The following is a 27165-nucleotide window of genomic DNA, read 5'->3' as shown; positions in this document are numbered from 1 at the left end:
GAAGTGTTTTCCTCCCGGTCTTCCGGGTTGGAGTTCGTGTAGGAGCCGAACTTGTTGTGTCGGAGCGATGGCCGAGGATCCTGCGCTGTCTCTCCGGGTCTCGGAGATTAAGAACCCGGCGGGTCTTTTCGAGCGCTACAACACCGACGAGATTCGCGGGATCGAGCGCAAAGTCCGCGGGGAGATCGAGCAGAAGAAGGAGGAGCTAAGGCAGATGGTGGGGGAGCGCTACCGGGACCTTATCGACGCCGCCGACACCATCGGGGAGATGAGGCAGTGCTCGGAGAGCGTCGTCCAGTCCATCCAGGACATGCACCAGTACTGCCACCGGCTCAAACAAGGCAAAGCCGGTGTGAGCGGCTGCAGACAGGAGGTGAACGCTTGACCTGATTGCGCTTGTGTCGGTGATACACCTGCATCAACTGAGGAACACCAAACTTCATTTAAAAATGTGGCAATTCATTGTCATATAAATTATATGCAAATATTCACCGCAGTTATATCGTTACTTTACACGTAATGCGTCCCATCAGCTGATAGAGCTTATAGAGCTCATCTGTCAATAATCAGCTAATAGGAAATGTCCTGCAGTAATCACAGCTAAAATATCCACCTCTGTTCACCTGCAGTGGTGAACTGGTGGATCACTACTGTGCCAAATTCACCAGAACACTATCTAACACTTGTTCTGCTGGTGTTTGTGTTTGCTGACTTCAAAAGGAGCATTAAATCTTAATGTTGCTGAATGGAAATTGGGGACTTGTCCTCATAAGAATTGATTGCACTTAGTTTAAATCAGGGGTCTCCAACATGTGGCTCAAGCTTCAGAGACTATAGTCTGTACAAACCATGGATGTATAGTATAGTTTAAGTAACACAACTTCACTCAGTCAATCTGCTTCTAATGAACTAAATCAAATACACAGTCTTCAACCCCAAATCATTATTTGGCAGTTGACTGTCAAATAAGTTATGCTGTCAAGTTTGTTTGCATCAGATAGATAGAGAGATAGATAGCTATTCTATAGATATTTTAACTTCCTGTTTGATATTAATCATTGATGAACTGACAACTATCACTGATCACTGACTGAGGAGCTTCTTCTTCTCTGGTTTCTAATCAGATTTATGGAGGTTTATTTACAGTGGTGTCTGTGTGTTCAGGTCTGACTGAATCATGACTCAGATTTTTGTCTGATGTGAGTTTCAGATGATTTTTGGATGTTGATATTTGATGACTTATTCATTTGATTTGTTGGGGATCAGTTTGAGTGTTTTGATACAATATGTGAATAAATGTGACCAGTAATATAAGACATGAGGAGCTCACAGACCCTGTGAGACCCCTGAGTCAAACCAGTCAACTTTAAAAACGATTCTGTACTATTGGATGTATGAAATGAAATCCACACTCATCTAATGCATTATAATATTACTGTACATCATTACATTGTCTTGTGTTTGTGTTATATCATTGCTTGTCTTTTCACCAGACGTATAGATGTGTATGTGTGTCCTCTTGTAGAGCCAGAGGCACTGGCAGGAGAAGTTTTACACCATGGCCTCCCAGATCAAGCTCCTCCTGGAGATCCCAGAGCGCATCTGGAGCGCCATGGAGGCATCCCAGTACCTGCAGGCCACCCAGCTTTACCTGCTGTGCTGCCACCTGCACAGTCTGCTGCAGCTGGAGACCGCGACAGGCGGCCATTACAGCCCCATCCTGGCCCGCTTCCCCATTCTGGTCCGACAGGTAGCCACCACGGGACACTTCAGGTATTAGATGTTTTTTATGTGTAGCTCCTTTTACACAAAGTCACATGTCGCTGCTCCCGTGTGTGATTTTAGAAACCATGGTCCAGATGTGTTAACACAGCATCAGCATCTGTCCTGCCATGCTGGCTTTAGCTTTTACCCAAACATCGATTTGGCTCTGGCCCTGTTCAGACCTGTTCACATCTGTTCACATCTGTTCAGACCTGTTCACATCTGTTCAGACCTGTTCACATCTGTTCACATCTGTTCAGACCTGTTCAGACCTGTTCACATCTGTTCACATCTGTTCAGACCTGTTTAGACCTGTTCACATCTGTTCAGACCTGTTCAGACCTGTTCACATCTGCTCACATCTGTTCAGACCTGTTCACATCTGTTCAGACCGGTTCACATCTGTTCAGACCTGTTCACATCAGACCTGTTCACATCAGACCTGCCCACATCTGTCCACATCTGTTCAGACCTGTTCACATCAGACCTGTTCAGACCTGCCCACATCTGTCCACATCTGTTCAGACCTGTTCAGATCTCACCAGTGGTCAGCTCTAAGTTTAGGTGTAAACGCACCCAAGACGCATTGAGGACACATTTGAGATCCGATCATTCAGACCACATTCAGAGGTGCTCTGACTCACATGTGGCCTCATTCCTTTAGCATTGTGAACCCCCCCCCCATTTCCATGTTCATATCTTTTATACAGCATGGCGAGGCGGCCTACAGACTCTGTGAAAGGAGCTTGTGCCTTTGATTAAACACATGGTCACAAAAGTGAAACTCCTGCAGAGGGGGCAGAATTTAAAAGAGAAACTCCAGGCCTCAGAACCAGGAGAAGTAGTGATGGATCCACATGTGACAGTTAGTGAAAGCTGTGTCACAGGTCAGTCAGCAGCCTGTCTTTCTGCAGATCCACCATTCTGCTGGACAGCAGATCTCTGCTGCGGGGCCGGGCAGTGTCAGACCAGGCTATCGCTGAAGCTCTGGTGTCCACCATGCTGCTGGAGGACAGCTCACCACGCCAGGCCCTGGCTGACTTCTTATTGGCCCGGAAAGCCTCTATCCATCAACTGCTCAACCAACCACAGCACGGTATTCTACCATTTATAACAGCTGCTGACGTGTGTGTGTTTTTGTGCCAGACTGTTTACAGTATCTGTCAGAAATGTGTACCAGTTGATAAAGATGTTTGTTTGTATCCAGGTGCGGGGATCAAGGCTCAGGTATGCAGCCTGGTGGAGCTGCTGGTCACCACTCTGTTCCAGGCCTACGCTGTATTCTACCTGCCCCCAGAGGGAGGCCCTAGGCCAGGGGAGGGGCTCCTGAGCTGTGGCATGCTCTTTTCTATCTTAGAGAATGTCACCTCAACCACCCCTGCAGGTAAACAGCTAGGACATCCTGGAAGTTTGGATTCTTTTAAAACAAGCTTAGACCACAATGGTCTCTGACGTTTCCACTTTGAAATCCAGGCTGTTAGTTCAGTTGCCACTCCCTTATTAACATCTGTTGGTATAGACACTACATGTCTTACATGTCGTGTATTGTTATGTTGAGGATAAGTTAGATTAAGTAAAGAAAGGCTGTTGTATTATTTGGCATGCAAGTGGTACTATGTATGTTTTTAGGGCTGTTCTAGGATCATTTTTAATCAACAAATACAGAGGGATCTACTACTCCAGGAGACACAGTTAATATAACAATAAGCACCAGTCAGGAAATGGATGTTTACAGTGAATTACATTTACCAAGAGAAGCAAATGTATATACATATATACAGTACAATTACAGACATATACATGTCATGTATACACATCATACAAGACATACATGCACTTACGTAGATGCTTTAGTCCACTCTCATAAATAAGACAGGCATGCTTGCCGCATTCTGTCAAAGACAGACAGTAAATTTTATCCTCTCCAAATGTAACAGGTTAGTGACCTCTGCCATCTTCAGTTTTCCAAAGGGTTACAATGATCCTCTTTGCAGTGACCGTGCAACATTGTATTGTCTTTTGTTGCAAATGGGTTAAGTTGAAGGGTGAATGGCAGTATATGGGTCTGGTGTAATAACACAGTTATTTACAGTAGAAAGGCATTTGAAGATATCTGACCAGAATTGGTTTACTTTGGGGTCAAGACTGAAGGGGTGAATACAATACATTGAGTGGAAAGTAAGAAAATCCATTCACACAGACTTGGATGTATTCTGAAGCACAAAACTCCACAATTAAAGAAAAGGTTTTAACAGTGTGTCGATGCTTGTGATTTAATGTCTTCACCTCACTCCTCAGTTAAAGTCAGGAAGGTGCTGCAGGAAGAGACGAGTACAAGCAGCTGGTTCAGGTACCTGCCTACGTCCATCACTGAGTTCCAGCCCGCTCGTCGCACCCTGGCTCAGCCAATCCAGAGAGAGCAACTGCGGGACACCTTGCAGCAGTGGATTGATATGTGAGGATACTGCTAATCTTTTTCATATTACCTGCTTCCTTTGCCTTGGATGTTTTTTTGAAGTTTGATGTGACTGTCTAATAGTGTACAGCAGAACATGGTACCCGCATGTTTCTGAACACACACAGAGCAGAATCACAGTCAGACCCCTGCTCCTGCCACTTTTTCAATAGTATAGCAAATACGATACCACTCTCAGTTTATATACTGATGTCTGGCTTTCTTATGCATCTATGTGACACATTTAGATCACATGTAGAGGCCTTGATTTACCACACCAGCACAGAGAACCAGGGGCCAGTTGCACAGAGCACTTTAAGTTTTCTACTTAAGTCTGACACTTAAGGTTGAATTTCTCCTTAGCTGAGGGAGTTACTTAAGGTTGTTGCACAGAATAACTCAAAAGGTTTCCTTTGTTAAGGAATTTGGCATTTGCAGCAATCAAATAGATTTTATAGTGGTAAAATTCTACAGTTTCCATGGGGACCATTTGTTTGCTGCATTAGCGCTTGTGATAGTCAAGTCAATTTTTATTTGTGTAGCGCCAATTCACAACATAACTTATCTCAAGGCACTTTCCAAATAGAGCAGATCTAGACCTTCTCTTTATAATATTATTTACAGAGATCCAACAATTCTCACCAAGAACAAGCACTAGGCGACAGAGGCAAGGAAAGACTTCCTTTTAAGAGGCAGAAACCTCGAGCAGAACAGGACTCAGGGTGGGTGGCCATCTGCCTCGACTGATTGGGTTAGAGAGAGAGACAGAGAAAAAGAGAGAGAGAGAGCACAGAGGAAAAGAACAAGAATGTACAGTGATCGCAATATTAATAATAGTGATAGCAGCGGCAGTAACAGCAATAGTAATGAAATGGCAACTGTAGTTCTGCTACTGATAAAAATAGTAATGACCTCTAATAACATTAATAATTATCATTATTAATTATAGCAAATTTAAGCAGGTTTAGCAGCAGGTGTGTAACAGGATCATGGGGGCAGTAGGTGGTTTGCAGTTGTAGATCCAGACTCTACGGTTGGAGCTCATACAGCACATACAGCTGAGTATCATTAGCATAACAGTGGAAATTAATTCCATGACTGCAAATAATTTGACCAAGAGGTGAACTATAGAGAAAGAAAAGCAGAGGGCCAAGAACAGAGCCCTGGGGTACTCCATGTTTCACAGCAGAGTATGTCGATATAGTGTTATTATAGGAGACGCACTGCGGTCTGTCAGATAAGTAGGACTTTAACCAGGTGAAACACTGAATTATCTTTCAAGTCGGTCTAAGAGAATACAATGATCTATAGTATCAAAAGCTGCAATGAGATCCAATAAGAGGAGCACAAACGTGGAGTCCAAATCCATGGAGATCAGAAGATCATTTACATATCATCTATATCGTAGGTTGAAATATCTGTATCGTCTCACACAGTTGGCCAGAAGAAAAAAATGTCTGAAAAAATTACATTAAAGAGGTGTGCCTCTCTCATCCCCCTGTTGTTTTGATGGAAACTTCAGCACAGTGTTCAGCAGACGGTCAGAGCAGCTTACACTCACCCAGTTGATCCATGGACATGAAATAGTTCACCAATAATTGACTGGAAAGATCCTGTAGCATAAAACTGCAGAGTGATCATTAACTGGAGAGGAGATAGAAGAGCACAGTGGAGGGATCAGCTCTAGTAAGACAAGTCATAAACTGACTGCCGATCAGATCTATAGAGCAAAATCAATTCCTCGTTGTTGAGGGTCCATCAGGTTCTTCTGATCGTGGAAAACTCTCGTTGAGATGTTCATCCTCTTCATTTATCATCATAATCTCAGACATGTTGCCGGTAAGAAAGAGTCAGAGGTACCTTCAGTTTTTTTCCTTAGTTTGGTTGCTAAGGTCTCCTGTGCAGCGGTTTAACTGACTTTAAGTCATTCCTTAGGAGTAAGACTAAAATAAGGAGAAAACCTTAAATGCCTGCTGGACAACATCTCCCACCCCATGCAGGACACATTGACAGCACTGAGCAGCTCCGTCAGTAACAGGCTGCTGCACCCACGGTGTGTGAAGATGAGATACCGCAGGTCTTTCCGTCCTGCTGCTGTCAGACTTTAAAACAAACACTGCACACCAAAGACTGACAATCCACCATGTGCAATACAAGTCATCTGCTGCTACTTTTTGTATCTTGTATATTTAGTATTTAATTGTACATATTTTATTTTATTTTATTCTATTATATTATATTATATTATTATCTTTAAGTATTTGGTTCTTGTCATTTGGCAATCTGTTTTTTTTCTTGGTACTGTCCACTTTGCTGCTGTGACGCGGGAAATTTCCCCGCTGTGGGACTAATAAAGGAATATCTTATCGTATCTTACTTCAGTGAACATTTTAAAGAAAATGGTGAGACATACTGATGATGACGACACTGCTGACAGTTTCTGTTACTGTCATTGTTGCAAGAAGGCACAGGGAAGACATCACAGCACGCCTGCCTTCACTGCAGTTTTATTTTGTTTTTGGCTTTTGTAACAAAAGCCAGGCTCCTCGTGTGTCTCCCTCTACACTGGCTGTCCTGACAGTGTTCACTTTAGCTATTGACATACTGCAGTGCAAACTGTCATCGCATTCAGCAAGAGAGAGAAAAAAAAGAGAAAACTTGCTGTGGATCCTCACAGGTCCGCTTCATCTCTGCTAATGTCAATAGGGATATTGCAGGGATTTCAGTAAGTTAGACTGTAGAGATGCAAGGGCACAGCCAATAAATGTGCAAAACATATCAGATAAACAAAATTTCTGCTTTTACATAAGTTGTGAGCTGAAGGTTTCACAACTCCAGGTGCGAACCTCAGCTCAACGGGCAGCAGGATAAACTTCCCTTTGGGTTGAGTGATGTGGTGACAGGCTGTAGATTTGCACATCTTCAACTCAGCACGTTGCAAAATACTCATTACTGTGAAAATTTGAAAATGAAAGTTGTTTCTCCATTTTCTGATTAAAAATGCATATGGACTTACAGAGTCCACTCACAGAGTATTAACACACACAGAGACTGTGCAGAATGTAAAGTGATTCCCAGTCAGCTATCCTAAACTCTTTAACAACCAGCCTACTTGTATTTCTGGTTTTATTTATTTCATGTTGCTTATGTAATGGTTTTGGAGTTTTCAACAAAGCTGTGGTTCAGGTCTGATCAATAACCATAGCATGAAAATATTAATTTGCAACATTCTTCATCATCCAGTCGACATAATTTCTCTTACTGCCTGTTTGCTTCTTTTCATTGCACTGAGTGGAAATGGATCAAAAGAAAAAGTGAGAGCAGCAGAGTGGTCAGTATGACAGGACAGTCATAGTGATGGAATTAGTGCTATGAAAATGCACATTATACTGAATTTATCCTGGAAGAAATTATAGTACAGGTGTTTTTTACATGGCCTTTATTTGTTTGTGCGGTTGATTACAGTTTTTCTCAATCGCTTTGATGCAGTTCTTACCTCAGAAACTTCATTCTCACCTCTCTTAATGCAGTTCTCAAAACAGTTCATCATTTCCTCACACACATTAGTATTTCTCATTGTATTTGTACAAGCTTCTTTTGTATCAACACATAGTTCACTACTAAAGACGTTTTCTCATTGTGTTGATGCATTTCTCATCTGACTCTGACAACTCATGAAAACAGTTTGTTCCTCCGTCAGATACAATGACAGACCTCTCACTCACTTTGATACCGTCCTGCAGCATCAGTGTTTTCAATCAGATGACTTTAAACTTTCTTCAAATATGTATGAGAGAGCAAGGCCAGTCTCACACATTTTTGAATGCATAATTCCATGTTTATCATTTTTCTTTCCTCAGTTACAGCATTTATCTTCTGTGGATTTACAGATACAGTTTTTTTACAATTGCTTTCACACCATTTTCTAAACTAGGTCTTATTTTTCCATAACTCTACACACAAATCAATAAATTGCTCACACATTGCAAAGTGCCACAAATCTGCTGCAAAATGAAACACTGCATTGAAAATAACATAAAGCAAAAATACCAATGCAATGTTGGAGCAGCATATTGTTATTTTCCCAACATGTTACTGTTGTAACTGTAGTTTGTGTCTGAACAGTTTTTACTATATATTTTCTGCGCTTCAGCAGTCAGTCAGGTTTTTATCAAAACCAACTGGAAGCTCTGGTGAAAAGGTTTAATTCATTAGTGACAGTGTTGAAGTGACTGACTGACTTTGCATGTTTCAACACATGTGAACAAGGTTTTTTTATTGTTTTAGAGGCTTTTGCACTGGTGAGTCAGTGTTTTAGGAACTGCATTAATTGTTCTGAGAACTGCATTAAGAGAGGTGAGAATTACTTCTCTGATGTGTGAACTGCATCAAAGTGGTTAAGAAAAACTGTAACAAATATTCAGCTTTTATTTGAAAATTGAGAGAAAAGTGTGAACTTTATTGATTGAGTAAGAAGTGTCAGGATGCTTTCTTGGAAACAACAAGTGTAGTCAATCATCAATCATCTAAACTGTCATTGATCAATTGTCTATATATGGCTAATTAATCAACTGCTCTCCGATGTCTCCTCTGTTCTCAGGTGTAAGGAGGACATCTGCCGTGGTGTCGGCAGCCTGTTAGTCTATGTGAAGAGCCTGAAGGGGCTGGCGGCCATCAGAGATGCTGTGTGGGACCTCCTGTCCACAGAGTCCATCAATCAGCACTGGGGCACTGTGTGCCAGCACCTGCTGGAGCGCCCGCTGGCGGTCTGGGATGACTTCCTCCAGCAGCTTTTCCTTCAGCGCCTGCAGGTTGGTGCTCTTCTAGCTCGGTCAGCTGTTTCCAGCATCTCAATAGGTCTGTCCATTGACTGTATGTATTGGTGCTTTCTGGGATGTTGTATTCAGTGTCACCACACTGTCACGCCTGTCTGCTGATGTGATAAAAAAAGTGTACATGTTAGTACAAGTACAATGACTCCTTCCTGCCATTCCTCAAGGCCATCACAAAAGAAGAGACTGAAGCCATCTCAGCGAGCTCTGTCCAGCTCCTCAGCTCAGCTGTGAGGGACCTGGAGGGCCAGACCATCCACACCTCTTCAGGGACCAACCCTGTCTCCAGCCGCGGGGCCCAGTATGAGGTAGATGTGGCCTCATTCCTGTGGTCAGAGTCCCCAGGGGACCTGCTGAGTGATGCCGGGTGGGTCAGTGTGAGCCAGCGGGGGCAGCAGCAGAGGAGTGGCCTGGCCATGAAGACCCAGGCCCTGACACCTTGTGTTCAGAACTTCTGCTCTTCCTTGGATGCGAAGCTGAAGGCCAGACTGGATGACCTCCAGCACTACCTTCCCTCCCAGGACACAGGTAGCTGCAGCTCACACTGAGCCAGGGTCTGCTAGTCTGCAGACAGTTTACACAAACTTATTGATGGAAGGTGGTTTGTCAGTCCTGATCCATTTATTGTTGGTCATTAGGTGAAAAACCTTTGAATAGAGAAAAAAAACAGACAAAAAAAACAATATATATTTATACTCAATAAATAAGCAACAAACATTTGTAGATAAGACATCCACCATCAGTGCCTTACCTCACATCACTAGTAAATAAACTAATGTTTTTCATTACTCTCAGCTTTTCAGCTCAATATCAGTATTTTATTGCATTTTAACCCAAACATTTTAACATGAAGCATTCTAGTTAGTGTTGAGTTATTATTAATTATTCCACCATGTTTTCTTGTTTTCATGTCTTCTCCTCACCAACTTGGACAGACATGGGATATCTTTGCATATGGACTAAAAAGTTTATTGTTTGAACCGTCTGTTTGTGGCATAAACCTGACGCTACCTGGTGCAGCAAGTTAAATCTTCACCATATAAAACGTACTAACAGTCTCTCAAATTGAGAGTCCAGCATGCGTCTCACCAGCTCCCTCTCTGGACTTGTATGTATGCAATCCTGCACAGTTTTACACAGATGACACAGGTCACACACATGACACAGATGACACAGGTCACACAGATCACACATCACACAGGTCACACAGATCACACATCACACAGGTCACACAGATCACACATCACACAGGTCACACAGATCACACATCACACAGGTCACATAAATCTCACAGATCATGGATCATAGATCACACTGATCACACATATCTGTAGATCACAGTTCACACAGATCACAGCAGCAACTTCTCTGAGCTGCCTTTGTCCTAGCATTGTTCACTTCATTTGACTGTGACACTGTGTGGTGCTTCCTTAATGCTCCGGGCGGGACTCTCAGTCTGCTCCCAAATATCCCGTCTGTTAGTCATTACTTTATTTATTTCTTTATTTTTATATTTATTCATTCAATTTATATATTTATCTCTTCTAATAAGTTTTTACTTATTAGGGCCCAAGCACCGACCCTGGAATTGCTCCATTTATTATTAGTCCTGAATGAAAATCTACTTTTTGAGCCTAAAAGCTCAAAAACTCATGGTCTGGTTTTCACTTGATTTACAGGAACATCATGCATGTTGGCCGTGACAGGTGGCCACCTGGTGGCGCCCCCCAAGTTCATGAAGGGCGAGGGCCAGCATAACACTGCTTGCAGCTTTAAATTATATTTAATACTGTTTTCATACTATTTTTCCTCAGCAAATTTTTTCAAGAACTTTTTTTGATTTGACACTTAAGTCTGCAGCCCCTGCAAAATACAGACAGTTTGTCATTTCTTAGACCTTTGCTGCAAAGAGTTTACCTCAGGAAAGTCATGTCTTCAGAAAACAAATAGTCTGTAATGTCTGCCTCTAGGGGTCCGTCAATCAAAACAATAATAAAAGAAGGTGTTGGGTGACGTCATGAAATAGTGTGGGATCATGGGAGTTTTTGTCTCCTCCCGGTTCGGATTCCTTCAGTGTCAGTGGTTCAGGAAATCAAACAGACCCAGTGATTCTAACCGTTAAAAACACTGAATAAAGCAGTTTCACATTTAAAGTCAGTGTTTGAGCGACGCTGTACGGAGGACAGAGACTCAGGGAAGAATTGGAGCTGAGATTGATGCTAACCTTTGTTCTGATTGTTTCTCTGATAACTTATGAAGCAGACGTTCAGCAGGTTTTTACCAGCAGCTGAATTATCCACAGAGGTGTCCTCCTCTCCATAACAAACACACCAGGAGATTAAAACCAGTAGAAACACTGAATAAAGCAGTTTGACTTTAAAAATCAGAGATTCAGCGACGCTCTTCAGTGACACAGGACAGGACGTCTCCAGCAGCTGGGAGCTGAGCTGTCTAACATTTCCTCAGCTTGTTTCTCTGATAACTTCAGATCCAGACGTCCGACGACTAAAATCCTTCATCTGGTTCAAATATAGAGCTGAAAACCACCAAGGTGTAAAAAGTGTATGTGGCTTAAAACTAGATAAAAGTCAATGTTGAGCTTCTGTCAGACAAACACACTGACACGTGATCATAGAGGATATGATGTCATTGACAGGAGACCAATGACACGTACTGTTACCATGATTAAAATCACAGATTTCTCTGGTTTGAGAATTGATGGAAACACTTGGGATAATGTAAGAACACAACTCAACAACATATTGTTTTAGATGTTTTAATGTGGAAAAGTTACAGATTAGAACTTTAAAGCTCCAGTGGAGCAGTTGTGGTTAAGGTATTTGTTCAGGGTGGTAATGAGAGAGGAGCAAGTGCTGCTGGGATTTATCCTGACGGTGCATGTTAAACAAAATATTAATCATAGCAGAATATTTTTTTTTGTCTGGGCTGTGGCATGAAGTGGAAGAACTGACTGCAGCTGCAAAGTTGATCCGTGGCATTGCAGTGTTTAGCTGCAACAGTTGCTTGGTTACAATAATAAAGTTTGGAAAAGTTCCTTTTGTGTGTGAAACATATACACACAGGTGTTTCTTTCCGGCTGTGTTTCTTCGTGGTTGGTACAATAGTTTTACATGGTGTCCACTTCAATGTTCTGAAGCTGTTATTGTTATGTGTCTTCCAGATTCCACGAGGTCTGTGATTGGCTGGAGAGCTTCATCGACCCCTTTGACCTGGACGTGTTCACGCCTCCACTGAACACCAACCTCAACCGCCTGTCCCAGAGGACATCGGTACTGTCCGCCCCTGAACATTCAAACACACAAATTCAGAGCAAAGACAAAAACAGTCGAGCTGTACACCAAACAAATCACCAAAATAAATTGGTATTGAAGGAATTGAAAGTCCATTGGCTTGTGGCAGATTAAAGTAACTCAAACAAACTTCCACCAACCAAACCAACTGGGTTGCAGACAGCTAAGACCTCTCTCTCTCTGTCCTCCTTCACCAAACACCTGACCTATCTCTGTTCTCCTGGCCACACCCCCTGTAACAGAAAGTTATTCTTGGCATACACACTAAAAGCATGGGTGACAGGGATAGATTAGAATCTAGGGTTTAGAGGAGTGCCTCGGGGCGGAGCCCTGAGGCATCTATTAATCTTCTGTTTCGGGTTTATTATTCTTCCGCCAAATTTCGGCGCGTAACTCATCCCGCAGCTTTGAGAAAACCCCGGTAGTATTTACATCAAAACGTGCGTCTTGATCCCGCAAGGGGTGCTATGACTTTTGGTGTTAAAATTCCAATTTTTCCCAAAGTTATTCCCAAAAAACTGGGAATAAATAATGCATTAGAAATGCATTGGAATTTTCTTTAGAAACCCACCTTTTTTCGACAAAATTGCACCTTTTTTCTGAGTCACCCAGCTCTCTCATACCTGCACGTAGAAATGTGATTCAAACTATAAAACGGAGGAAAACTTCTGCTCTCTCAAAAAGACAGGAACTGTTTTTACATAACATGTAAACTTTTCACACTGTGAGCACTCAAAGGAGGAGTGCAAATCACTTTTTCTTCAAAGTTAGAGTGAAAGCGTCAGTTGGCTAGAGTGCGTGAAGCAGTAAAAAATAACCTTTATTTTTATTTTTAACTCGAGCTCACGGCCAAACCGTAAAAAGGAGACAAATAATTCTTTCTGAAAATGTAGACATAGTTGTTGGGATTCATAAAATGTAACTTTGACAGGCAGGGTCTGCACAAAATTTAAACGGGGGTGCCGAGTCCGGCAGCAATACCTGTCTCACTCTCATTGACACCTAATGTAATTGTCTTTTTTTTTCAAAAGAATCTCTCTCTGTCTTCGCACTGAGCTTACTCACTCATTTTAAGGAATATCTGAATAAAATAGAGACTGTAGAAACTTCTGGCTTCAGTGTCTGGCACGGTCTTTTCGGTTTATGAAAAGAAGTAACGGTTTTCTCATAATTTGCAGTTGTTTGAAGCCATGAAGAAGCCAAATTCTGGGCAGATTTTCACATTGCCATGGCAACGGCAGCTCCTGACCTGTGTGCGTGCGTGCGCGCGCCTAGCAACCAGATAACCAACTCTCCAAGCTCTGCTAGCTTTACATTAGCCGCATGTTAGGTCTTAAATTACATTTAGTTAGGTCTTAAATATGTAAGTCCATTTACTGCTTCCTTCGTTGCTTTTTTTTTTTGTTTTGTTAAAAGAGTGAATGAAGTTGTGACGGTCTCCGCTGAGACAGAGGAGAGGAGAAGCTACTAGCCCTCTCTCGCTGTCACTTCTAGTCGCGTTGCTCTCCTCCCCAGTAATGTTAAATTTAGCACAGAAAAAAACATAATAGTGGTAATTTAAATAGCGGTTCATGGGATTTATTAACCCTCAGGGGTCCCTCTGTCCTTTTTTGGACATTTTCTTCACTTTTCTTTTTTGATTTGCTGATCATTTTGGCTGTGTTACAGCTGAAGGTATGGATTTCTGCAAGAAAGTGTCTTTTTTGACATATTTTTAAAATCTAATGTCAGTTACTGTTACAGGTCTATTATACACTGGTAACACATTTTGTACCCTCTGGGGTTCCTCGCGTCCAAAAAAGGACACACAAAGAAAATGCTATAAAATCATCATATATCAATATTTTTTTCTGCTTTTTTTGCATAAATCTCTTAAAGGGGACATATTATGCTCCTTTTCAACAAGTTTGAATAAGTCTCAGAGGTCCCCAAAGCATGTATTTGAAGCTTTTTGCTAAAAAATCCACTCCGATCCTATATTTCAGCATGCCTGTAAACCCCTCTTTTTGAGCCCTGTTCAGAACAGGCTGTTTCTGTGTCTGTAGCTTTAAATGCAATGAGCTGTGCCTGACCACGCCCCTCTCCGGAAGGGGATGCCGTTCGGGCTTCTGGCACCATGCTCTAATGTTTACGGTGACCGTGACCGGCAACCTGGCGTCGGTAGCGATTTGGTTCAACCACACAACTTTTATCCAGAATCTGAGCCAGAGGGAGAAGCTGCTGAAGAAGTTCAAACTCTACAACTGCAGCAGGACGTTTCTGAATGGTTGGTAACCAATTTTGTGTATTTTGACATTACATTTTGAGTTTGTTGATGAGTGCTGGCACACAGTTACTAACATGTAGCTAGGTAGCTAATGCTAACTGTTACTGTCTCGTCATTACTGGGAGCTCTTTTGGTAAATAAGCACTATTGTGAATAGTGTAATGTAGTTATCTGTCATGCCTCCTTAGATATACTTTTACAGTCTGAAAATGTTTGTTGTATGTAGACTGCTACAGGTGTTCAATGTCAGTACTAGTCAGATATTTTAATAGATGCTGACAAAGTAAATAATTTTTCTCCATGTTTTGAGCAGAGATGCTCATCATGACATCTTCCTTTATGAAGTAAATTTATTTTGTGTATTACAATGAAAGCTGTAAATCAGCATAAACATGTCTGACAGCAACAGTAATCTTTAGTCAAAGACTGAACTGTGCAGTTTTCTACACTACACTGTTGTCAAGCTCCACATTATATGCAATAAGTGACATGTTATAAATTACCTCTGTTATATGCACTTGATATGTAGCCAAGCTTACTTCTTACCCACCTTAGCTCCACTGTCTGTCAGTGTTTGAATTTCACAAGCTTTATATTTTGGTGAATGTTTCCATTTTTCTCTATATTTTGGACAGGTGCTCCTGTGGAAACTGTGCAACCATGCCCACAGAAGCTGAGAACATCTGCTGCTAGGAGATACCGCAGGTAGCATTCTCACTGGACAAACTAATCACTAATTTGTTTTGATTACATTACATTTATAATCAACCATAGAATTTACCATTTGCAATTCACTGTAGGTTACCAGATGGCTATGGGAGATCGTGGAAGATTTACCATGTATGGTAGACCGTCCTGGGTTGGAGCCGCTCTGCCTCAATGTGTTCTGCCTGCAACATGTACCGCACTGACTATGGTCCTTTACGGTTGAGAGGAATACACCAGTACGTTTTGCTTCTTTGTTAAAACATAGTTTCAATCTAAATAAAAGATGTTAGACAGTCTTGTTTTACTTCAGTGCACATAATTTTACAATGGTAATAACACACCACAAATAGAGTAACACACCCTCAAATAAATTAGTTTAGCTGCTCTTTGATTTGTAAAGTTCTTCTATCAGCAGATAGTGTGCATATAATATATGAATTCAGAGGAGTCATTTCTTTAGTAACAATCAAGCATTTATTTACATCAAATGAGGCAGTTATAATTAGTGATGATGAAAAAACTGTAGGATTCACTGGATCCATATAAAAAATTGTGAGACACAACATAGATATATGTTTGCAAGACTAAATGCCCTGTCCAGTTGTTTTAGTCAGTACAGGTATCTAGCCTATAGGAGCTTTGTGAGCTGGTGCTTCCTTGGTTGCAGAATCTGGGTCGTCATTCCAGCCTGCGTGGTCCTACGCATCCATGCCGTGTTTCCTGACGCCACAGGCCGGTATGTGGGTTTTAGACTGGCCCATGATAGAACCGGGACACAGAGCTGGATATGACCTCCTCCTTCTCAGGCCGCTCGAACTGTGCAGTGAGGTCCTCTGGGATGGGGATGGCCAAAGCAGCTTCTGTGTATGGTCCCAGGTCACAAAGACTTTTTCAAATATGAGGTCCACCACATTCCCTGTTTGATAAAACACAAAAGATTTTTTTTTACATTTTTCACTTTTTTTTTTTTTTTTTTTTTTTTACAAAACAATGACTGAGTCTGTTTCTAAATACCTCCTGACATTTTCTTTACTGTATTTTGTTATTGATGGAACTGTCATAACATTATATGTGCAATATTTAATACAATGTGTACAAAACATTTTTTGGTTGAAAAATAAAATAATATAACACTTATAGAATGTCGCCTCAGTCTTAACTGGTGTAGCTCTGCATTCTCCCTTCATGGCTTTTGGAAATTGGACCTTGAACAGTGGTTCACCTTCTTTTGTTTGGGCTTGTGGTCGGTCAGCATTTTCATTGTAGTACATGGCAGCCAGGTGACAGATGATGACAGAAACCTTAGCCTACACACTCTCACAAGTTCTAAGTAACCACAGCTTCATTTACCTGCACATTATTCCAAGACTGATAAATGACTGTTAGGTTTATCAAAAGTAGATGCACTTCAGATGGCTACAGACCTGTACTTCTGATGTGAGGCTGAAGATCTTCAAGGATAACTGTGTGCCTGCAGTGGGTCAGTCTGGCATGCAACATCCCCTGTTGCAGGAAGCTGTATAGATGGCCTGAACAGAGGAAACAGAGGTTACACCAACATCTCCTCAAATGTGTAGTTATGGCAACAGCTGCAAACAGTGCAAGAATGATAACAGATGCTCTCAATTATGTGTAAACTGGGTTGTCAATAGCTTGTAAATGCTGCAAATAGCTCATTATATGTGCAAGATGCAAAAAATGTGTATTATAGACTATCCCCTTGGACATATCCCCTTAACTCTGCGCTTATCTAGATATTCCCTACAGGCACTGTATCTGTGAACATGATATAAACGTTAAAACGGCCGTTATAAGGCATGACTCTCAATAATAACTTTCACAGCACTAATAAACAAGCCCGGACACCTACGCTAATCAGTACAAAGCCTATTTTTAGTCCGAATTTTACCGGCTTGACTTTACAGACAGCTAAAACGCCTTTAAAATATAATACATTTAACAGGGTGGCTCTTATCAATGTCACACGGCGATACCAAGCAGAAGAATTACATACAATCTGTACCCCGCTATACCCGGGTGCGCGTCGACGACGCTAAACGTTAGCCACGTTAGCTGCCATGCTAACAACACACGCAACAGGCTCTCGTGAACAAACAGTAAAGCAACATAAAATGGTAAAACTTACAGCTCCGAAGTTCAAAGTTGGGTCACAGACAGTCGGTGCTGATCCAAGCTTTATCTTGAGACTTGTAGGAAATCCTGCGTTGTCCTGGCCCTCGTTGAGAAAGCAGTCCGAGGTGAAATGGTTAGCACACACGTACAACACTTTCGGAGTTGGAGCGGGAACATTTCCATCAAAAATAAAATTAATCCACTGGGTCTTCAGATCCTCGGGCGTAGGGATTAAAAAATCTGTGTTGGTTTGTGCAGCCAACAACAAAGCAACTACTGTGTTTCGCTGTACCTTCGACATTGTTCTACCGAAAGCCAGTGTTCGCGAGGGAAGTAACGATACCGTCTGCAACACGGACTCAGAGGGCGGAACACACACCTAGCTCGGGGAGCGTCACCCATCCGGGGGGAGGGGCATCGCCCTTCTTGACGTCACCAGGGGCGAATCTCCATTTCGCTCGTTTGAGCACACATTTCTTGAAAGGTGGAGAAAGCAAAAGACGGAGAGGATGGACTTTTCTCATGTTTGGGGGGTCCGTAGACACGCCAGGGACACATACTACTGATAGAAAACCATGGAAAAGTGCATTTTGCATAATAGGTCCCCTTTAAACCACTTCAGTTCTGCTCAAACCTACCAAATGTTTATTAGTTTTCGGGATTTTAACCCTTTAAATGCCAGTTTGAAGACATGTTGCCTCTTGTTTTATTAAAAAAAACAACACAGAATATGAGATATTTCCCACATAATACACGATGGAGGGATGTGACATTGTTTTATATCAGAGTCTTTTATATCAAGACATTTCTCAAAACCAGAGTATTATCAGGGTGACTTTTGAACACTGGAAATAAATCATGTACTCATCCCGGCAGTAGCCCCCGTGGCACTAAAAATTTCCCTGGAATTTTCTAGTTGATCTATATTATTGCCCCCATGTACTTGTGGCTGTGTCACAATGTGGTGTTGTGTTTCAGGTGCTGCTAGGGCTGCTGACAGGCTCAGAGAAGCAGTTCACCTCACGGAGCAGCAGTCTAAACTCCCAGGAGCCGTACAACATCCTGCCACTGGCCAGCAGCCAGATCAGGTCAGAGGTCAATGCTAGAAGCTCTATGTGGCATTAATAACTCATTAAATTTGTGACATGAATCTAATTCGCAGAAACAAACCACACTGTCACTGAGATGATGTGCAGCGACTGCTGGTCCCTCATTGCACTATTAGAGCGGAGGTCTTCACAGGTCCTCTTGGTTTCTAGTAACCCCAGATCTGACCCAGGAGCTGAGTCTTACAGTTGGGCTTTTATAAACATCTATAAACAGAAGTAATGAATACAACACATTTTGGACTGTAGAGGGACAAATTACATTTAGTCCAGATAAGGTGTGAAAATACAAAATAAATGGATAAAGGAAGTTCAAAAGTCTTCATCTAACAAAAGAATCAAAATGTTAAATAGTGTTTTAAAGCAGTTTAAAGCAGCTACAAAAACCTCACTAAGTAATGACATGAAATAGATTCTAATTGTGTGAAATTATTATTTAAATCTGATTTAAGAAGCACAAACAGCTTCTTGATTCATGGTGTCAAGTCACATTTCAGGCAGAAGTTATTTTGATATTTATAGGATATCTATATTTTTTGATGAGATATGATTATACATCTCCACCATGACTGTTGTGTCCTCTGCAGGTTTGGACTGCTGCCTCTCAGCATGTCCAACGTCCGGAAGTTCAAGTCTGAATCCAGGAGTTCTGAGGCTCCTCAGCAACTGGTGAGTAACACAGCTGGGACCTGGTTTCTGAAGTCCAACTGAGCTCTTGTGTAGGGGATTTTAGTTTTGTTGTTTCATTTACTGACAGCCACAGTGTATCTTCATTTTTCTGTTTAATTGTTTTGTTCCACCGGTCTGTCTGTTACACCCTCTGCCCTCCAGCATTTCTGAGTGCCAGAAACCCAGGCAAGTCCAACACTGCAGGTTGATATACATGTGTGTGTGTGTGTGTGTGCGTGTGTGTGTGTGTGCGTGCGTGCGTGCGTGCGTGTGTGTTGGTTGTGTTGTTAGCTGTTACTTGGTTGATTTTTGCTGCAGTGTGAGAGTGTATTATTAATTGATGAAAATATTCTTGAGGTTGGGTGGATGGAAACTAATGGCTCTGCTTGGGCTCCAGTAGCTTGAGATCAGACAATAGAATTTCTTTGGGCAGTAGTGACCTGGGCCGTTCTCACCTGTTTGAGTGGATAGTCCTATCTTGAGATACACTAATTATAACTGAAGTCAGTGTTAAGGTCAGCACAAACACAAACAACAGATGTTTCTGTGCAGCTCAAGGTCAGATTCATCCAGAATTGGATTTTTTTCCATTAAAGACTCTGGACACATTGGACATGGTCCTGTTTGCTGCCTCACCAACAGTCACATAAAAAAATCCATGTCACTGTGCTTTGGAGTAGAGCCAGACCGATATTGGATTTTTGGGACCGATGCTGATACCGATATCAGGGTGTAAAAAATATCGATAAACACTTGTGAAAAAGATATGTCATGAAAGCGGGATATTTTACAGTTTAACAATAAACTCTATTGTCCAAAATGACATCAGTGCACTGAAACGGTAAACTTCACTGGGAATTAAATAAAATAACTATAAAGATAAATAACTCTAAATAAAAAACAAACAACAAATATGTATATATATATATATATATATACAGTATATATATATATTTAACTTGAATGAAAACAAAGGATCAAATATACATAAAATGCTGCCTTTATAACTTGACTTGACCCGAGCATTTCCACTGTATTATTGCTTAACAGAAGTATCTGTGAAATCGGTCTGGCTCTACTTTGGAGCTATTAGAAGCTGAATTGTATCACGTTGGGTAGCTAACTAGTCTAACAGTTTCCCCCTGCTCCAGTCGTTGTGCTAAGCTAGGCTAAACATGTCATCTGTGCTGGATAAAGTTGATTTCTACTCCAGAGTAATTCAGGTGTCCTGTGAGTCTGTGGCTCGGGTTTCCATAGTAACACTTACAGTGACGGTGTGAAACTGTGTAAATGTTGCTGCCACTCACCCTTAGTCAGTGTTTACCCCCCAGCATGTGACGCCAGACCTGTGATTACCTGCGTCAATGAAACAGTCGGTCAGACTATCAAATATCAAATATAATCAAATATAATTTGTCTAATGAGACAAGTGTACAGGACAAAGTAAGTTATTCTTTGAAGTTGGCATCGCATGATCAGAATATTAATAAAAGCATTTTGATTTGTGCAGATTCTGCTCTTACTAAACACTCGGCTTGCTGAAGTGGTGACCTGAGCCTTTAATGGTTTACATTTACATCATTCAGTTTTATCTAACCTTTTAGCTATAGAGCTAAACAGCTTGATATAACACTGGGGATCCTTTGCAGTGTGTTAGCATGGAGCACCAGGGCCAGGATCCACCCAGCCCCTATCTAGACCCATTATGCTACGTATCACGGCCCTGATTAGACTTCAGAGTTGCGCTGGTCTGCTGGTTTTACTTTGGTGAAATGATTGTTATCTTCATTACCACAACTGCTGTCATTTTCAGAGGACACTGAACGCAGCTCAGAGCTTCTGTCTTCATAAGCAGTTTTCTTTTGATTTACCACAATCAAAGACGCAGACACCACAGCAGCACCAGCAGAACAGGCTACTGTGGCTACAGCCTGCTATGCTAACATCAGCGAGTCAGCCTACTGGAGCGTGGCTGGTTGATGAGGGAGGACCTGCAGTTTGCATGACTGACAAAGAGGAAACTCAGGCTCACATGCATGATGTCCTTCCTCATGGGCCGGCTTCAGTTCTGCCTGTGGTATTTGTTGGTAGTAGTGCAGAAGTAAGGATGAATAATAACTGAGCCAGGGTCCATCACTGTTCTGTTCTCTGCACCTTTATGTTTTTTTCATTGGTGCCGCAAAGAAATGTATGAAACATGAACTGGTCCATAGAATCTAAGAGACAAAGACACATTCAGATGAATTACCAGTAAACTGTCATTAACTTTTAATAACCAACCTGCTTCACTTCATGATTTACTTTTAGAGCAGCACACTTGAAACATACTTTAGGATTAACTTTTCACATTGTTAGGTGTAACCTCTAAATGCAGTATTTCAGAAAATGTGATGATATAGTAATAATGTTGTTTACGGCAGTGGTTCCCAAGCTTTTCCAACTCATGACCCACTTGAGAATCTTAAAAATGTTGGCAGCCCACATCCCTCGCCATAACAATACAATTTTAATGATAATGATTGAACATTCAGGACTGAACTGAAGCAGGAGCTTAGTTCAGTTTGATGGGGGAGGGATCACCTGTCGATTCACCACCTGACTCTCTCACCTTTTAACTCTTCCTATTGCTTTTTTTTTCTTTTTATAATCACATCTTTTCATCAAAATTATAGCCTTCTGTTTTGCAAATGATTTGATGTTTTAAAATAGGGGCAGAGTAGAAATTTCAGTCCGGGCTAGTCATGAAAGTTCAACAGCACATAGGTGACAACAATAGAAACAGCAATAAAAGATCTAAACACCTTCAGCAGCAGAATTAAAGAGCCACACTTTGCATGTTGGTAGAAATAATTATTACTTCCTATGCTAAACAAGAATTTCATATTAATTCTCTGGTAACCAGAGGGAAAATCACATGTTTTTAGTGTTTTGTAGAGCAGACTTTTTAGCCCTTATCACTACATTGATGCACTGGCAACAAATTGCAGCAAGTCCGCATAGCTCGTAGTTTTTTGGAACACATTTCTATATATTAGTATATTTTTTGTCGATTGATGTTTTTTATTCTACGTCGTTGTTTCGTCTGACGATGGAGAAAATAATGTACACAAAGGAAGAACTCCTGGCTTTAAAGTTTACCAGATATGGAGACAAACGTCCCATACCAGCTGAACTGAGGAAGCCGTACTGTGGATGCAGAGCCGGGGCTAAGCTAAAGGCTAGGAGATGGAGATATAAGCCTTTTTCTACCATTGATCCTCATGGGAAATGTCAACTCCCTGGCTAACAAGTGTGATGAACTGGAGGCACTTGTGAAGAACCAGCAAGCATATTGTGAGTGTAGTCTCAGGTGTTTCACGGAGACCTGGTTATTCGACAACACTCCTGACCGTTGTGTGGATTTACCCAGCTTCACTGCAGTACGAGCGGACAGAGACGCCAGAGCAAGTGGGAAGAATAAAGGTGGAGGACTGGTTCTGCTTGGTGCAACCCCAGTCCCAGCACAGTGAAGAAGATGATCTGCTGTTGGGATATTGAACTGTTGGCAGTCGGTCTTAGACCGTACTATGTACCGAGGAAGTTCTCACACATTCTTGCCATTGTTGTTTACATTCAACCACGAGCAAAGCTTGTAGTTGAATGTGACGACATCCACGAGACTGTTACAAGAGTACAGACCCAGCACCCTGATGCATTCATTGCAATATCGGGGGATTTTAACCATGTCACTCTCACCTCTCACCTATCTGGCTTCACTCAGTACGATGACTGTCCCACAAGGGAAAATAAGACACTGGATCTGTTGTATGTAAATGTCAAGGAGTCCTACACTGCTTCAGTTCTACCACCGCTTGGCAGATCAGATCATAATCTGGTTTTTGTTCAGTCTTCCTACAAGCCCTGTGTACTGAGGCAGGCTGCAACCACCCGCTCATTCAGGAACTGGACCCCGGAGGCCAGTGAGTCTGTAAGAGACTGTTTTGAGTGCACAGATTGGAATGTCCTGTTGGAGTCACAGGAAAATGATAAAAGCAAGGACCCTGACCTTGATAGAATGGTTGAATGTACCACAGACTACATTAACTTCTGTATGGACACAATATTACCAGCAAGGATTGTACACTGCTTTCCAAACAACAAACCCTGAATCATCAGTAACATCAAGACCCTCTTCAACCAGAAAAAGGAGGCCTTCAGGGATGGAGACAGGGAGAAGCTCAGGTGTGTGCAACATGAGCTGAAGAGGAGATTAAAGCAGGCGAAGGAGGACTACAAAAAGAAAGTAGAGAGGAAACTGCAGCACAACAACACCAGAGAGGTGTGGAAGGGGATGAGGACCATCACTGGCTATAAAGAGAAGAACAGCCAGGCAACAGGTGATGTGGACAAGGCCAATGAGTTCAACCTGTTCTACAACAGGTGTGACACAGCCTGTTCTCTCTCCCACTGCTTCAACTGCAGCTTCTCCTACAGCATCTCCTCCACAACCTGACACTGCAGCTGCACCTCCCTCCACACTGAGGTCAAGCCTCCTGTCCTTTACAGTGGAGGAGGTGAGGGTGGAGCTCAAGAGGCTACGCCCTGGAGAGGCAATAGGCCCGGATGATGTGTCTCCGAGGCTGTTAAAGGACTGTGCAGCCCAGCTGGCTGAGCCTCTCCAGAGGATCTTTAACTTAAGCCTTCAAACAGGGAGGGTCCCGGTCCTGTGGAAAACATCATGTCTTGTTCCGGTACCTAAAGTAGGACGACCGGCTGAGATAAATGACTACAGACCGGTGGCCCTCACATCACACATCATGAAGACCCTGGAGCGGCTGCTTCTCCACCTTCTGATGCCACAGGTTGAACACGTCCTGGATTGTGGATTACCTGACAAGACAACCACAGCACATCAGGCTGGGTAACTGTGTCTCAGGGACAGTGATGAGCAGCACTGGGGCTCCACAGGGAACTGTTCAGGCTCCATTCCTGTTCACCCTGTATACAGCCCACTTTAAATACAACTCTGAGTCCTGCCACATCCAGAAATACTCGGATGACTCAGCTATTGTTGCGTGTATCAGGAACGGGCAGGAAGAGGAGTACAGGGATCTGACGATGGCCTTCAGTGAATGGAACAACAAGAACTGCCTCCTTCTGAACACCTCCAAGACCAAGGAGATGGTCATGGACTTTCGGAGGTCTAAGCCCATCCTTCAGCCAGTCAACATTCGAGGGAAGGACATTGAGGTGGTGCACACTTATAAATACCTAGGTGTGCACCTGGACAGTGAACTGGACTGGTCCCTGAACACAGAGACCATCTACCTGAAGGGGCAGAGCTGGATCTTTTTCCTGAGGAGGCTCAGGTCCTTTGACGTCTGCAGTGAAATGCTGCACATGTTTTATCAGTCAGTGGTGACCAGTGTAACTCTTTAATACTGCAGTCTGCTGGGACAGCAGCATGTCCAACATGAACACAAAGAGACTGGACAAGCTGGTCAAAAAGGCTGGGTCTGTGCTCGGCAGGAGTCTGGACTCACTCAGGACTTTTATCTATCTATCTATCTATCTATCTATCTATCTATCTATCTATCTATCTATCTATCTATCTATCGTGAAGTTAATATTGAAGCAATATCTACCTGCGGACCCGTAGACCGTACTTTAATGCCAAACTATGCATAACCACATCTTAAAAATAAATTTGTGTCTGTGACATGAAACCTCAACGCCATAATAGAACAGATCTACAAAATGAATCTTATTGTTAATTTTTGCTAATTTTTTTTTTTTTTTTTCTTTTCCTAGTCTTAAACCCTTTATCTTCAAATTTAATACCTACAATAAATTTACAGTAAATATAAGACATTTTAAGATCTTATTTTCCTTTTTACCGACCTGCGGGAACCCTGATCCTCTGGCTATGGCAATGACCTTTCATGTTCAGAGCATATTATTTTCTTTGTTTCTTTGTTACTTTGCTTCTGCCTGATGTTGAAGACTCTATTTTCCACGTTCTCCTCAGGATGAATTGTAGTAACTCACTGAGTGATTGAAATGTCCAGATTCCAGGAGAGGGACCTCCAGGACTGTGATACTTAGCATGACAAGGGTCAATGGACAGTTGTTTTATATGTTCTCATTATTAATTAACATGACCAACAGGACAGTCTACCAAAACCTGATCAAACCTGATGTCTCCTCCTGTCTCCTCAGGCTCCTCCCTCCTCCACAGCAGACAGTGAGGACAGCTTCCGGCCGGGCAGCCTGTTCAGACAGCTCGCTGACCAGGACGAAGACACAGCAGCTCCGTCTTTATTCAAACTCAGCTGGCTGTCTGGCATGGCCAAATAACCCTTTGTTGCTTTATTGCTAGACTTTTTATTTGCCTTTGCATAAACTTTGTAAAGATAATATGTATACTAATAAATCTACTTTTGTCTTTTGAAAAAAGCCTCTTGTGATTGAATTCAGTTCAATTCAATTCAATCCAATCTTTATTAAGGACAGAAAGAAAATAACAATAAACAAAACATAAAGAGCATAAAATAACTCTAAACAGTCACTGAACACATGGTAAATTTACGAGCTAACATATTTGCTTGTGCGTACATCTTTCGCCACTGCCTGTAGATGTCCTTGTCATCTGATCGGTCATTGATTATGTAATGTGCTAAATATTTGCTCAATGCACTCCTTAAGAGGAATATGCAAAAGGAAGAAGTCAGGAAATACTAATCTTCTGTCTTCCCAGCTTCTAACAATTATTATTATTATTATTCTTGTTCACATAATATTTTATGTCAAAATCTAGACCATACTGTGAACATACCCTCAATAACTGTTGAGCACTAGATGGAATGAAAATCACCAAATCATCTGCATACATAAAGTGGTTAATGTTAGAATTACCAACAATGCATCCTGAGCTACATCCAGTTAACTGCACTGACAAATCATTCATAGAAATAAAAAAGAGCTAAGAGAAGAGGAGACAGAATACCGCCTTGTCCACCGGATCGGATACAGAATTTTCCCATCTAACTGGCATTGTCTCATGTGCGGACCAGAACGCCAGGATTCTCGCAGGAAAGAACCCCTCTTTCATATAATTTGTTAAATAATTTACACGATTTATACGATCAAACACTTTAGTAGCATGAATCAAACACATAAACATTGTGGTATTTTTCATTTTGTATTTATCTAAAATCTCCTTTAAAGCAAAAACACACACATCAGTTCCATGTTTAGATTTAAACCCAAACTGGTTGTCGGTGGTCAGGATGTACTGCTCCCGTCTGTTTAGTAGGATTCTCTCCAGCTAATTAAATAGAACAATTAAATGCTGGCTAGGGCTCTAGTCCTGTAGTTCTCTGAACTGTTTACCTTTGTCTTTTTTATCTTTAACCACAGGCACAAGTATAACTTAGAGTCATTACTTTTATACCATATGAGTGTTTAGTATTGTTGGTAACATTAAAACCTACCCGACCATGATGTTCCTTTATTGGGAGACTGAGACTGATGCAACACTTGCTGCATTTCTACTCAGAGACAATATGGACTAAACCAACCAAACTTTTCTACATTAAACTCACACCTTTCTGCTAATGACCCATACCATTTAAAGATGATTATATATGACTTATTATTCACAATATTTATTTGAATGGAAGAATTCAGATGTTGCAACAGAGCCCAACCCTTGGGGCAGTTGCAACATATATATATTTATATATAAATATATGTACATACAGTATATATAGTCAATTGTTGAAAGTTAATACATTAACTTTCAAGGATTAACTTTTGCTTTATTATGACATTATTGTATTATTTATTTAATGATATTTATTGAGTTTTGTGTAGAACATATGAACCTACCTTCAGTCAATATGTACAATTTATTTATTTTACTGCTTATGATGAACAGAAC

At 41.7% G+C, this 27165-nt stretch overlaps 1 protein-coding gene and 1 long non-coding RNA gene across 2 annotated transcripts; both read left to right on the top strand.

The window, feature by feature from the left end:
- Positions 1 to 25679, top strand: cog1 (component of oligomeric golgi complex 1). The gene is made up of 12 exons (XM_056400729.1): positions 1 to 373; positions 1526 to 1773; positions 2679 to 2860; positions 2972 to 3148; positions 4063 to 4219; positions 8820 to 9030; positions 9219 to 9579; positions 10731 to 10803; positions 12209 to 12341; positions 18448 to 18557; positions 19163 to 19244; positions 25443 to 25679. Exons 1-12 carry the CDS (start codon positions 68 to 70, stop codon positions 25578 to 25580), a joined length of 2178 nt encoding a protein of 725 aa, XP_056256704.1. The 5' UTR covers positions 1 to 67; the 3' UTR covers positions 25581 to 25679.
- Positions 14239 to 16304, top strand: LOC130185409 (uncharacterized). The gene is made up of 3 exons (XR_008830145.1): positions 14239 to 14628; positions 15264 to 15333; positions 15429 to 16304. It is a non-coding gene; the product is annotated as an uncharacterized LOC130185409 (long non-coding RNA).
- Positions 25680 to 27165: the final 1486 nt, after the last annotated feature.

Source organism: Seriola aureovittata, chromosome 17, assembly GCF_021018895.1.
Source record: "Seriola aureovittata isolate HTS-2021-v1 ecotype China chromosome 17, ASM2101889v1, whole genome shotgun sequence".
Taxonomy (NCBI): domain Eukaryota; kingdom Metazoa; phylum Chordata; class Actinopteri; order Carangiformes; family Carangidae; genus Seriola; species Seriola aureovittata.
This window is presented reverse-complemented; position numbering and strand designations above follow the sequence as displayed.